Below are 12,808 nucleotides of genomic sequence, written 5' to 3' on the forward strand. Positions count from 1 at the left end.
CTTTTTTCATTCTCTAAACCACAAAAATCTCTCTAAAACACTTTTAACAGGACATATGTGTGTGTGTGTGTGTGTGTATGGTATAAAAATATGTCACTTCTAACATTACTGTAGTTCAGTTCATTCAGAGGAAGCAAGCCATGTCAAATGTCAACATTCTATACATTTATTTTCATCATAACATTTTCACAGCAATCTGTCAACAGTAATTTTATAAAGTGTATGAATGACTTCTGAGTGTGGTGGATGACATATATAAAAAAGAACAAAAGAATAAAAATAAAAATTAAATAAAACCAAACAATGTATATTAAAGGGCCCATACCATTTGTCTTGTCTTTTATTTTTCTCCCTGAGGTCCACTTGAAACCTGTCAGGTAATTTTTTACATGTCCATTTTCCTCTCTTAACTCTTAATTAAACAGGCTGTTTTTGTTGCTGTGCCTTGGTGATATATGTAAACAGCCTCTGTTCTGATTGGCTGCCCTGGGTTGAGTCTCATACAAAAGCATTTCAGGCTAAAGTGCTCTCTTAAACTTCTGTTAGAAAGGATGGGGCTAAACTGATTAATAGACGGGATGTATGTGACACCACAAAAACACCTAATTCAGAATGAGCTGTTTTTGCAGTTTGAATTCCATTTATCATTTACTTTTACAGTGTTTACACACTGCATCATATCTTTTTTTGCAATAAAAGTGATGACAATTCCATTAACCATGATATAAATCTTTTAAAATCTTGTGTTAAGAAAACCGCAAACTGTCAACACCAGTTTTCTAATCAGCCAGTTTTCTTTCCAGATTAAGCCTAAGTCTAGACCAAAAAGGATTGTCCAATGACAAATACCAGCATTTGAACAGCATCAACATGGTGAGGTTAAAGGTACAATAAAAAAAAACAGTCTGAAAGTAAAATCTAAACTTACGTATCCACTTAACAGAAAACAATGATTGAGTGATTTACAATCCAAAATCTCACAACCTAAAATATTTGGAAAGCACACAGCAGCAAGGCCTTTAGAACTAATGACATCTCATTTGTTGCAAAATCTCCAGTAATGCGCATGTGCCGGCACGTAGCATTAAAGGGCTCATATCACGGAAAAACAAATTCCTTCGATTTTTGGAATAAAATAACAATGTAACTGCTGTTAAAGTTTCAAAACAAGCCATTCACTCCCCAGTCCATGCATATAGTAAGCTGCCAAAAGAACCTGTTTTGAATTCAGTGTTTTTGTAATGTCTTTAAAAAAAAACAAACAAACAAACAAAAAAAAAACAATGCATTTACATACATACACCTATTCAGCCTACAGCACTTTCGCTCCGCCCCTGAACTTTGTCAGCCTGGACTGCTTCTGAATGATGCACAATACAATGCAGCCAATCAGAACGTTTTCAGTAGCAGCTACATTGTTGTCCACTGCAGATATGGTACCATCTGAATGTAGCTGGGCGTCATAGCTATGCCAAATGAAACTGCCATGATGTGAAGGAAACAAATTTTGTTCAGAAGAGGCTGACAGCAGCAAGGCAAAAGACTGCTAACAAAAAATGAGAAAAAGCCTGAGGTTGCTTGGAACCTCGTTGGAGTTCATACCAAGAAAGTACCGTGTACTAGGTACCAGGCAACTTTTGCCTCACGGAAAACCAAAAAAGGCGAGTCGAGTCGAGCTGGTACCATGCAGTGGAAAAAGTGCCTTTAAAGGCCCCGTAACAAAAGGAATAAAGAGAGGCTGAAAAATGGTTGTGTAAAATTGTACATTTTGTGTAAAAACTTTGACTGTTTTTGATACATAAACATACAAATGTCACAATTACGAATAAAATACAATAGAAGAAAACTGTAAGATATGGGCCCTTTAAATCCAGTCTACAGAGAGTCCAGGATCTGAGCTTGCTCTAGAACCCCGCCAAACCAGCAGTACTCCTCTGGCCCTCAAACCTAGAGACACTGGAGGATCTAGAGCTTAGAGCAGGAGAAACCTTCCCCTCAGAAAAGTCATCTCTGTAAGAATTAGAGACTTTACTGTGTATACTTATATTGCTACTGACTGAACTTGCTGACTTTGAGCCTCCGCTGCCCTGGACCTTCTCAGAGCCGGACATCCTGTGAAGGCTCGTTGGGACTGGGGAGATATTGCGCTGCTGCCCTGGTGCATCGTGTTGGTCCAGCTGAGCAGGAGGGGTGCTGGAGTGGATAGTGGGGTTGAAGGGAATCTCCTGCTGGGATTGAATAGAGGACCTGGAGGCAGCAGAGACTCTAGAGGAGGATCTGCTTGACTGAGATCTTGATGCTCTTTGAAGGTTGTCTGTAGTCTGTGGAGCAGGTACAGAATGTTAGGTGCTTTCATATGTAAATAATTGTAATTTGTACTTTTCTTTAAAAAGGAATTAGAGATTTTTTACAACCTCTGCACAACAGAATCATTACGATGTAGTCATTCAGAGTGGTTTGATGTCAGATATGCCACTCTGAAGAAATCTGATAGGTCAGAATTGTTGTGATAGGAACCAGATTAAGTGTTTAATGCTTCCAAAAGCTTCCTCACAGAAGGCAACATGAATTAAATGGAGCACTTTTTGGCATTGTATAAAGACAAAGACTTTTCGCATATACATCCAATACTTAGAGAGTACACAAGAGGGTATACAAAAGCAGCTTTGACTTGTCTGTGCCCTAACGCCTCCAACACATCACAAGTCAGCTAAAAAATTTGGCTTGTCCGTATTTTGTTGTTAAAATAATATGTTTCTTATTACTGAGATGAATGCCACTTACAGCAGTGTCCTCCTTCCTCTGCTCATTACCCTGGTCTCCCTGGCCCCTTCGCTCTGTGGAGGAGAGCTGAGGATGACCCAGAAGCCCAAAGTCTGACTGCTCAATGCCAGCCATGGACGCTAACTGGCCAAGCCTAGGAATAATTATCCACATCACACGTTAGGAAAAAACTTGTTTAACATGACTGCAATCATCAGAGTAAGAAAACAGCAGTTTCAAATACCCAGCATCTTTCAGAAGGTCGAGGAAGGCGTGAAATTTGTGAAAAGATGACTCAATGCTGTCCAGCACACGGTCATCCTCCAGCATAGAATGGCTGACGTGGGCTTCAGAGAGAGACTGATTCAGACTGCGCAGACGACTGTTCTCTAACTCCAGCTAATCAGAAAACAAAACAGACAAGAGAAATAGATGGATCATTTTATCAAACTGGTTCAAAGCCAGAACTGAATATACCTAATGTTTATTTTATTGAAACATCACCAAAACTATCAAAACACTAACCATACTGTACCAAATGTTTCAGTAGTGACTGATTCAATAGAAAAAATATGATAAGCACAGATTATATAAAATTATCTAAAAAATTATAGACAATTTTGGGCATAACTCAAAAACACTACCCAGCACATGACTTTGAACAGTTTTACACCCATAAAATCATAATATTTTTCAGTAAAACACAAAACGTTTACTTAAACACATGCAGAAAACATGTGTTTCAGTACTGATTCTTAAAGTTGCAAACTGACCATGTGGCCATGAGGGACAGGGATGCAGTCTCACTTGCTGCTCTAAAATGCAGAGGCATGGCCAAAATAAGGCTCCGCCTATGGTCTAAAACTTGTGTTTCGGGTGGAGATGTGAAAACGTGGAACAGCATTTCTTAAAGTTTTTTTTAATTTAAAAATTAAACTCATAAATCTAAATTATTCAACATTACTTTAAAAGAAATCAAAAAGACACATTGAAAAAAATGCAAAAAAATCTGTGGAATATTCTTGGCAATATCTGAAATAAAAGTCTGAAATCTATTTTTTTTTTTTAAACTGTGGGACTACACTGGTAGAATGGCCCATATACACATTTCAGTAATATGAGGAAAAAAACAGTTCTAGATCACTGTACCTCCACCAGGCGAGAATTGGCTTTCAGTCTTGCATTTCTCTCTTCTGCTAGCCTGAGCTTGCAGTCCTCAAGCTCCACCTGCAGGTGACATGAGAAACTACACTGTTTAACTGTTCTAAAAGATCCTGCAGGGCATAATTATTCAACACAATGTTGCAGGACATAAACAAAATCCTTAGCCCTGACCCAAGAAATGATAAAAGACACAACCATCACAGTGTGTCAAAACTATTTTCAGTGTGTTATCAAATTCATAAAACACCAAAATAAACTAGATGTAGAAAACCTGACTCAGCTAACTACTTTGTCCTTCAGGGGCTGAACTGTATACTGAACAGTACAACTTAGCTCTGCGCTGGCCTGAGTCTGGCAATCCTGAACCAATGGCCTTTAAGCACAGTGGGTACTACTAATCTGAATTGTGTTCCTCTTTCTAGAGCAGTTTTTGCATGCCATAACACAATGCTACTGTTCCAGTCGTACCTGTAGGCGCTTGTATTCTGCCTGCAGACGCCTGAACTTCCTGCTGGTAATATTTCCTTGAGGACTCTGCGTACACGGACTTTGTGATACACTCTCCACTTCCTCAGACTCTGACTCACTTGCTGACTCCAGAGTGACTCGGATAGTGGAAGCATTCTGAAAGGGTCATCATAAAGTAAATATTTCACAGAGAATTTCATCCCTTAAATCAACACTTTTTCTTAGATTTAGATTTTAGGCTTCATTAAAGAAACGGAAGCAAAAAATATGAAGTGCTTCAATGGTGTGGGAATCAAAAAAATAAAACCAAACCTGAAAACTCTGATTGGCTGCAATTGCACCCTGTGGAAGGCCCCTAAACAAGACAGAAACACAAGATTATTTCTGTTCCGTATCCATGCTGAGATGTAACAAACATCCTTAATAAAAGCCTCTTGTAACTTGAAACAGGTCTGTGACAAAATGACTAACATTTTACAACCAAAAATTTGCAATTAATTTAATTGATATGTAACTAGAGATGCCTTACAGACAGCACATTATTATTATTAAAAGGTCCTTCTGTGCTTAAGCTTTCTGCAAATTAAACTCTTATAATATAAATAAATTCATTCAGAGTGGTTTGATGTGAAATGTTCTGTTTCAGAAATTCCCAGAGTTAGAACTGTTCACAACAGTGGTGATGGGAACCAGACGTCTGAAGAATTTACAAAAGAAGTGGCTCTAAAACAGAGGTCACTAATAGGCGGACCGCGTAACTTTTCCAACCTTTACGGTACCGCTTTAGCGGCCCGGGAAACTCACAGACCAATCGCATGCGCTGCAAATGTCACATGTGACGCTACTCAGGTAATCAGATCTGCGCATTACTTTGAGCACTCAAGTGAGTGGCGCACACACAGGGGAGGGACGAGGCGAGACAGGCAGTTGGAGAAGAAAGTGAGCCAGATTATCTTATATGGTGTACTCTAAAAAGAGAAAACTGACAATAAATATTGTTGAAATATCACTGAATTGTACTTTATTTGATCTGACATTCAGTTGTCGACTACATAAGATGTTGATATAACTACTAGGCTACTTTAGTATACACTATATGGCACTGAGTCATAATGCAAGGTAGACATTATGATATTCCAGACCATTGTTTGAGGAAATTTTCTTTAACTGGACCTTATTGAATTTTAATTAAAGACCTCTGCTCTAAAAGCTTCCTCACAGAAAGCCATTATATTAAATGGTTATGAACATGTTGAATGACACCTGATACAATCTAACTATATATTTGAGATAAGCAAGCAGAGAGGTATCACAGCAGAGATACATGCAGAGTGACTGCAAGAAAAAAAAATAGTCCTCAAAGACTTATTTCCCTTTACCATTATCAACATGATGTATAAAAGCTAAGTAGTTATATGTGGTCATTTTGGGGTGCAAATAAAACGGCTATATTTGTGTTGTAGACTTTGGTACCCTGGTTTCTATAACCACCATTGTAAAGAAATGTGTGTCAGCAAGTTTCTCTACAATTAACCACACAAACACTCTGAATCTCAACAACTGAATTATGCAGAAACTTTTAGAAGTTAGTGGAATTCCCCCTTACTTGAGCTAGTGTTGCAGCCCAATAACTAAATGGCGCTTGACTATATTCACACTGTAGGACTTCAGACTCTTATGCTGGATTAAATCCCAAAATTCTTTTCATTTATATAGCGTCTTTTTCAAACCCGATGAGGCTTTACAGATAGATAGATACATAGATACATACATAGATAGATAGATAGATAGATACATAGATAGACAGATAAAGAGTTAAGAACTAGATACCACTATATCTCAGTGTGACAGTGATTGTCTCTAACCTCTGAAGTTTGGCACGTGCTGCCGTGCGCCATGGGATATACCCAGCAGATCCAGGTCGGGGCGGCCTCCAGCCGCACGCTGTTGAAGATGTTCTGCGAGATCCTTCAACAGATACAAGTGACATAAAAACAGAATTTCTAACAGTCAATATGTAAACAAGGTTAATGTTTCAAAGTGTGCAGTTCAATCCTCAGTCCATACAAGGAAACTACGCTGACTTCACTGTTTCTGTGATGTCACGAAAACCAACATTTACTTATATCTGCATATTCAACCAACAGCAGTTTAGGTCCAGCCATTCAAGCCTTTTTCAAGCTTTTTGCATGAGGCACAATACAGGGCAGCCAATTTCAGCACAGAAGTTATTTAAATATGTCAGTCTTAGTCATAGATCAAGGGATGCCACAAGATAATTCAAGAGAGCAGCATTCTCACCAGTTCTGTAGGTAGCTCTTCCTGTGTTTCTCCTCATAATCTGGCCTGTGCGGTCATATGCATCCTTTGCTGGAGGCTTCAGCCAAAGATACTGAAACACAGCCCCAGCATTAACTTCTACTACACTTTTCAAGTGGCTTTATAATGATACTGATTTTTTTTCTATAATTCAGTTCAACTATGAAGTATCATAACTTTTATTGTAATAATAAATGATTAATAGTGTGTACTGGCCAGTGTTGCTTTTATCAAAATACTATAGCATATGGCACAACTGGGGTGCAAACTGAAGCCCTTGTTTTCTCCACTTATTAACTAATCTAATGCACCTAAACCATTTGCAGGTGAGGATCTGTGTGTTACCTGTGAGTCCTGGCCTTTAGTGTTCATAAGGACTTTTTTAATCACATCCTTCACCAACTCATTGTCTGATAAAAAAGATCCAAAGAAAAAAAGATGAGGATTTAAGCCGAAGAGGTTTCTCTTCATGTATATGAATGTGCTCTGAACTGACCCACTAGTGGATTCCTCCTGATGTCCAGGACACACAGAGTGGAGTTGGACTGGAGCATCTTCTCCAAGGCTTTAGCTCCTTCATTAGAGATGCCGCAGCGCTGAAGGTCCACCGCTGCAGTATCAACACAAATCAATTTAGCCAGAAAAAGAATAACTATCTAAACGTATATATATCGTAGCCTATAGGATTACTTGGTCTCGTGAAAATGGATCTGTGACTTTACAGGGCTGCAACTTTCTGAGCTAGAAATGTTGCAAGTGTTGTAGCCCAAACAGGAATATTATAGCAAATTATATATTATAGCAAAGTCCATAATAACTTTCCGAAAAAGCGTTAATCCTGATAAGTGGAACAATTTGTCAATTTAACTGCAGCATGTAAAATGTTTGAATTTTAATGTTCACTTGTTTTCATTTAGGTTCTGAACAACATGCGCACCATTAGCACTCAAGTAGCATTTATATGCATCACTGAAAATGAGAAAACCCAGATCAGCAGGGGCACATGGTTTCAGTCACAGATTGCCGAATGAAATGCAAAAGTACTTAAAGATAAAGCTCAATGTAATTTAATATGTGTTTAAGTTAATCGGTTAATTCTACAAAAGGATACAAGCTAAAAATAGCAAAGACAGCAGAGCAGCTTCCAAATAAAACACATATTTGGGCTGGCTTGCTTTTTCAGCAAAATCCTACATCATTATCTGATACTGCACGTGCCGAGTTGACTTCAGCCTCCATGACAACAAGGATTTAGAAACTACATATGCATGCACACCAAGTTCTTTCACACATGTGTGATGGATCTTTTTTGTACTCACACAGAATTCATGCCTTCATGCATGTGAGACAATAATAAATTATTCAGAAATATATAATGCATTCTGTATCCTGTGTGTTGTGAGATGCGTCAATACCAGTTTAAAGATTTATATTGTCTGACCTTTGACCCACAGGTCCTCTGCGAGCTCCTCAGCGAGTGCGGTCACTCCTCTGTCCCCGATTAGAATATTGTCACTGAGCGTGATCCTGCGCAGCCCGCCCATCGCCTCAAACTCCGCCTTTCTGTACCGCAAAGACTCCGCCCATGCTGTGCTATGCCGCCTCACTGCTTGGTGCTGCTCCAAACAAAGCAGTCATGTTCATGCTAATAATTTGGAACGTTATCCTAGTCTCTTTCATTTTTCCTCTTGTTGAGAATGATTGAGAACAACAAACAGATCATTCAACAGGCTTTCTGCACATCGTCCCATTAGAAAAAAGCACCTTCGACTATGTAACTCTGGTTGATATGAATGTTCAGGTCAAACTGACTAAGCACATCTTCAAAGGGGCACCCAGACCAAAATGAAAATTTAACCGCTTCATCTGTTGTAAACACATCTACTGTGGGACTACTGTAGAAGGTAAGTAGTCTCTAGAATGGGATTTGCTGGCTTAAAAACTAGGACAACTACCTTCTGATGATGTATTTTGAAGATGTGAGGAACCTCTGAAAACCTACAAGCATTTTGAGGTGGATTTATGGGTCTTTTTCTTTTTGGCTCTAGAAGGTAGACAGCTAATGTTACTGATAGAAAGCCACTTCCGTATTTATTAGCTTCTACATCAGTCAGCAGTCAGGATCTCTTTACTGCTGTGGAAGAATTCCCAGCGGTATGGCATATTTGTACAATGCATTCTGGGCACTGTGGTGTTTGTATTGGACAAAAACACAAAAAGGATACAAATTCATCAGACTGATAAGACTGAGGGATGCAATGCTGCATTACAGAATATTACATGCTAATTAAAATACTAAATTCTAGTTTAATGCTGGAATACCCCTTTAAATCCAGTCCAATCACATTTCAGCAAACAGACAGGCTTACCTTGATTATGTTTGCCATATGTTCTGCCCCTTGCCAGGTAATATTACAAGAAGTGAAATCCACCGTTCTGATTGTTGAGGAGTACTTAACACTCTGACAGATAACTGAACGCACAGAGAGATATAAAAGGCACATATAAACAAAAACAAAGCAATACCATTTTGATGATAATGATCTTAACGCTCCTGACTTACTGACCTTCTAGCCCATCGTCTGCAATTGGACAGCGCGCCAGAGACAGATGCTCCAATGAGGTGCTCTTGGACAAACCCTGAAAAGAGAACAGAAGTTCTAAATATGAACTTCACACTCATTCACAACAGGACAGTGCCTTTCTCTACCTTTGTGAGTATGTTGAGGTCTCTCTCTCTTAACGGCAGCCCGTGCAGCTGGAGGATCTTCAGACTGGGTGAAACACAAAGGCATTTCTGCACAGCTTTGCAGAGCTGAAGGGTCATACTCTTCGAATGGATTACGGGTGTCTTCTTTCTGCTGGTGGCCTTAGAAGAAGCTAGATAGAAGGGAACCATCAGCTCATTTGTAGGGCTGCTCAATTATGGCAAAAATCATAATTATAATTATTTAGCAGGATTACTCATTGATTTCGGAAACATCATGCATTTATTAAACTTAAAAAAATAAAAAAATTAACAGTGGATTTCCTTGAAATAACAAAGACAAATAAATAAAATAAATAATACTTAAGATAAAGATATGATAACATTTACATAAATAATATAAAACCAATAAGTAAGCAAAAATAAATAAAGTTAAATAAATAAGATCAACCATGTTGTTGTAGTGCACTAAACAAAAGGAAAGCACCATTGCGAAACGGAATGTGGCACAATAAATGTTTATCTCGATAACCTTTCCATTATAGTGAAAGCCAAAATCGTAATTAAAAAAAATTATAAAAATAAAATTTGGTTTAATTGCCCAGTCTAAACACATGATCAGCAATCAACCTATAAATCATTTTTATTTTGGCCAATTGGTGTTAAAATCCTGCAACATAAATAGCGTAAGTCAGGTAAGTGCACTTGTGCTGTATTTAAAAGCTGCAGCTACACTTATACCAAATGTTATGCATGACTCATTGTGAAAAATAGCCAGTAGCATCTTACTTTCAATGTTGCACTTTGATTTATGTTTGTCATCAAATATTAGTTTGAAATATTGGTCAGATCTTAACATCTGTCCAACTGTGAATTTTTAAGCAATTATCTGCCCATTCTGATATAAGATTCTGATATAAGTGTGCATCCATGACAAACTGACACCTCAAATGTGATAGAAATGACACACGTCCACAGATTTTAAGGGTTCAGTGTGTGACTGATAATTCACAGTTGACAACTGACAACCATGGCAACCAGTAAAACACTGTGTAACTAAGAGTATTTGAATCTGTTCAGTTTTGCCAAATTAAAGCAATACAAGACAATATTATCATCAGTGTTAGTTAAATCTGTGTTGTGCTGGTCTAATATTCACATAAATCAGGGATGGCTCACCCTGTGATCCCAAAGTGCTGAGGTAGCAGCTTCTGATGGTCACATTCTGTAAATGCTTGTTGATGGCCAAAGATGACAGTACAGGCGTCCAGTCTGGGAGACTGAGGACATCTCCGTTGAAGTCCAGCACTCCTTGGCCAAGGCTCGACTTGACCGCGGGCAGTGGAACCGAGCCTTGAGCAGCACAAGCTGAATCATAACAGGCTGCAAAGTCCTGAGCTCTTCTACGCTTCAGCTGAGCAGAACCCAGCATCGCTCAACATCTAACTAACGTTACCTGAGTAGAGGTAGAAAAACGAGCTAAGTTAGCTTAGCTAAGCAGCAGCTCACAGATAAGCGACAGTACAGGCTTACTTTATTTGTAGGGCAATGAAACGATACAGCTCGCTTGATGTTTCATTAAAAAACAGAGTCGTAAGACAAATCAGACAAGCTGTCAAAACACGCCAACGCCATTTTGCTGGTTGCTAGGCTGCTAAAAATAACGTCGGCTAGTTAAAAGACTGGCTGGCTAAGCTAAGCTTGCAAACTAATGGTAAATGTTCAGCTGGCTAAGATACCGCAAATACAGACGTCTCTGGGTTCGCTAAAGTGAAGCCACCGTCTGTAAGAGGTCTACTGGAGCCATAATAACGTACTGAAACCGTTACTGTGGCTGTTTGTTGTCGCTGTTTCCCCACCGACCGCCTCCAGGGAGAGTCTGTACGCGGAGCGGGGTTGGTGCGCTGGATCCGCGGCTGCTGTTTGAAAAAGTGAACCCGTCGTTCTTCTGTGTTCTGGGGCGGGTTACAGCGGCGCTTACCGCCAACCAGCGGAGAGAAAGGGAAGCGTAGCAACTTCGTAGGTACGTTTTTGTTTATTCGTGATCACGATTTTCTAATTCGTTCTCTCGTTTTCTTTTAATCGTTGTGATGTTTCATTTTTAACTGAACGCACGTTGTTTATTTTTTTGATTCGTGAGCAAAATCAATGTAGTAGATACAGGTCGTGTTATTTGTCCTGTGCAGAAACAGCCAACAGCTCCCTGAGACCGTCTGACGGGTTTTGATGATGATGAAAGATGACCACGGTTAAAAGAAGACGAGAGAACGAATTAGAAAATCGTGATCATGAATAAAAAAGTACCCACGAAGTAAAGAAAACGTGCACATGATTAAAAGAAAACAAGAGAGCGATTTAAGAAATCGTGACCACGAATAAAAGAAAACGTTAATACAAACTGCAAAACGTTCACCCGTTTTTTTTTTTACCTCCGTCCCCTCCGGGGCTCCGTATCGCACCCTCAGCTCTGGATATGATGTTACACAGTGGTCCAGAGGCTTAGTAGCTATCGTACGTTGCGTTTTATTACATGGGGGGTGCGGAAGGCAGGGCATAACCTTTTTAGAAACCCTTAAACACAAATGGCTCCTTATTCCCTACATAGTGCACTATGTGAGTCATGAAATTTGGACTAATACACAAAAGTAGTGCACTATTCATTTAGGACTTGCTCACGGGCGCCCTCTGGCGTTCTGCTGTGTTTCTGATAGAACACGAGAAATAGGAAGTGGCCAGGCTCTTTAAACCGCTGCTCTAACAGCTTTTCTTACCCAGCGAGTGGTCCCACTGAGCATGCGCATTTCATTACTACAGCATAGTAACTTCTTTTTCATGTTAATTCAAACTTACTTCAAGTCAATCATACAGTCTAATCTTAATATTGCCACTTACTCCCTGAACTGATCAGCTGATTTATGCTATCAAAATCTCCTAATTATTCCTTTATGCTGGTAAAACTTTCTGATAAATGGGTTTGGTTAGAAAACTACCCTACCTGTAGTTGTAATGTTGGTAGCATTTTCTGATACAGTGATTTAAGCTTTCAAAACATCCTTCCCTGTTTTAAGTAAGGAGTTACCCATACTTTGTGCTATGGTAGGCCGTTTTGACCAGGTTGCACAATTTGTCAGAACATCGGCTCAAGGTTACGAGGTCATTAATAAGCTCAAATATGACTGTTTCTGCATGTGCACTAACACTGCTGCGCAAAGAATTGACATCAAAACAACCCTACAAACCAGCAAGTTTAGTCAAATATGGTGGTTAAGAAGTTTTGGCAGTAGCTGGTGGTTGTATAATAGGGTTGAAGTTTAATAGTAGACTTACTTTCATGTGATGCTATTTCCGTGCACATTTTTGTTTACCACAGGGAATGTCAGGCAAATT

At 39.2% G+C, this 12,808-nt stretch overlaps 1 protein-coding gene across 1 annotated transcript; it reads right to left on the bottom strand.

Moving 5' to 3' along the window:
* Positions 1-822: 822 nt before the first annotated feature.
* On the bottom strand, positions 823-11,334 carry cep78 (centrosomal protein 78). The gene is made up of 16 exons (XM_036578003.1): positions 11,239-11,334; positions 10,601-10,877; positions 9,425-9,594; positions 9,282-9,354; positions 9,084-9,187; positions 8,156-8,330; positions 7,211-7,324; positions 7,060-7,124; positions 6,697-6,787; positions 6,261-6,363; positions 4,708-4,750; positions 4,396-4,551; positions 3,913-3,990; positions 3,008-3,162; positions 2,785-2,917; positions 823-2,321 (listed from the first exon to the last, which is right to left on the bottom strand). Exons 2-16 carry the CDS (start codon positions 10,851-10,853, stop codon positions 1,905-1,907), a joined length of 2,130 nt encoding a protein of 709 aa, XP_036433896.1. The 5' UTR covers positions 10,854-10,877; positions 11,239-11,334; the 3' UTR covers positions 823-1,904.
* Between the last annotated feature and the right edge of the window lie 1,474 nt (positions 11,335-12,808).

This window comes from Colossoma macropomum, unplaced genomic scaffold, assembly GCF_904425465.1.
Source record: "Colossoma macropomum unplaced genomic scaffold, Colossoma_macropomum, whole genome shotgun sequence".
In the NCBI taxonomy this organism is placed as follows: domain Eukaryota; kingdom Metazoa; phylum Chordata; class Actinopteri; order Characiformes; family Serrasalmidae; genus Colossoma; species Colossoma macropomum.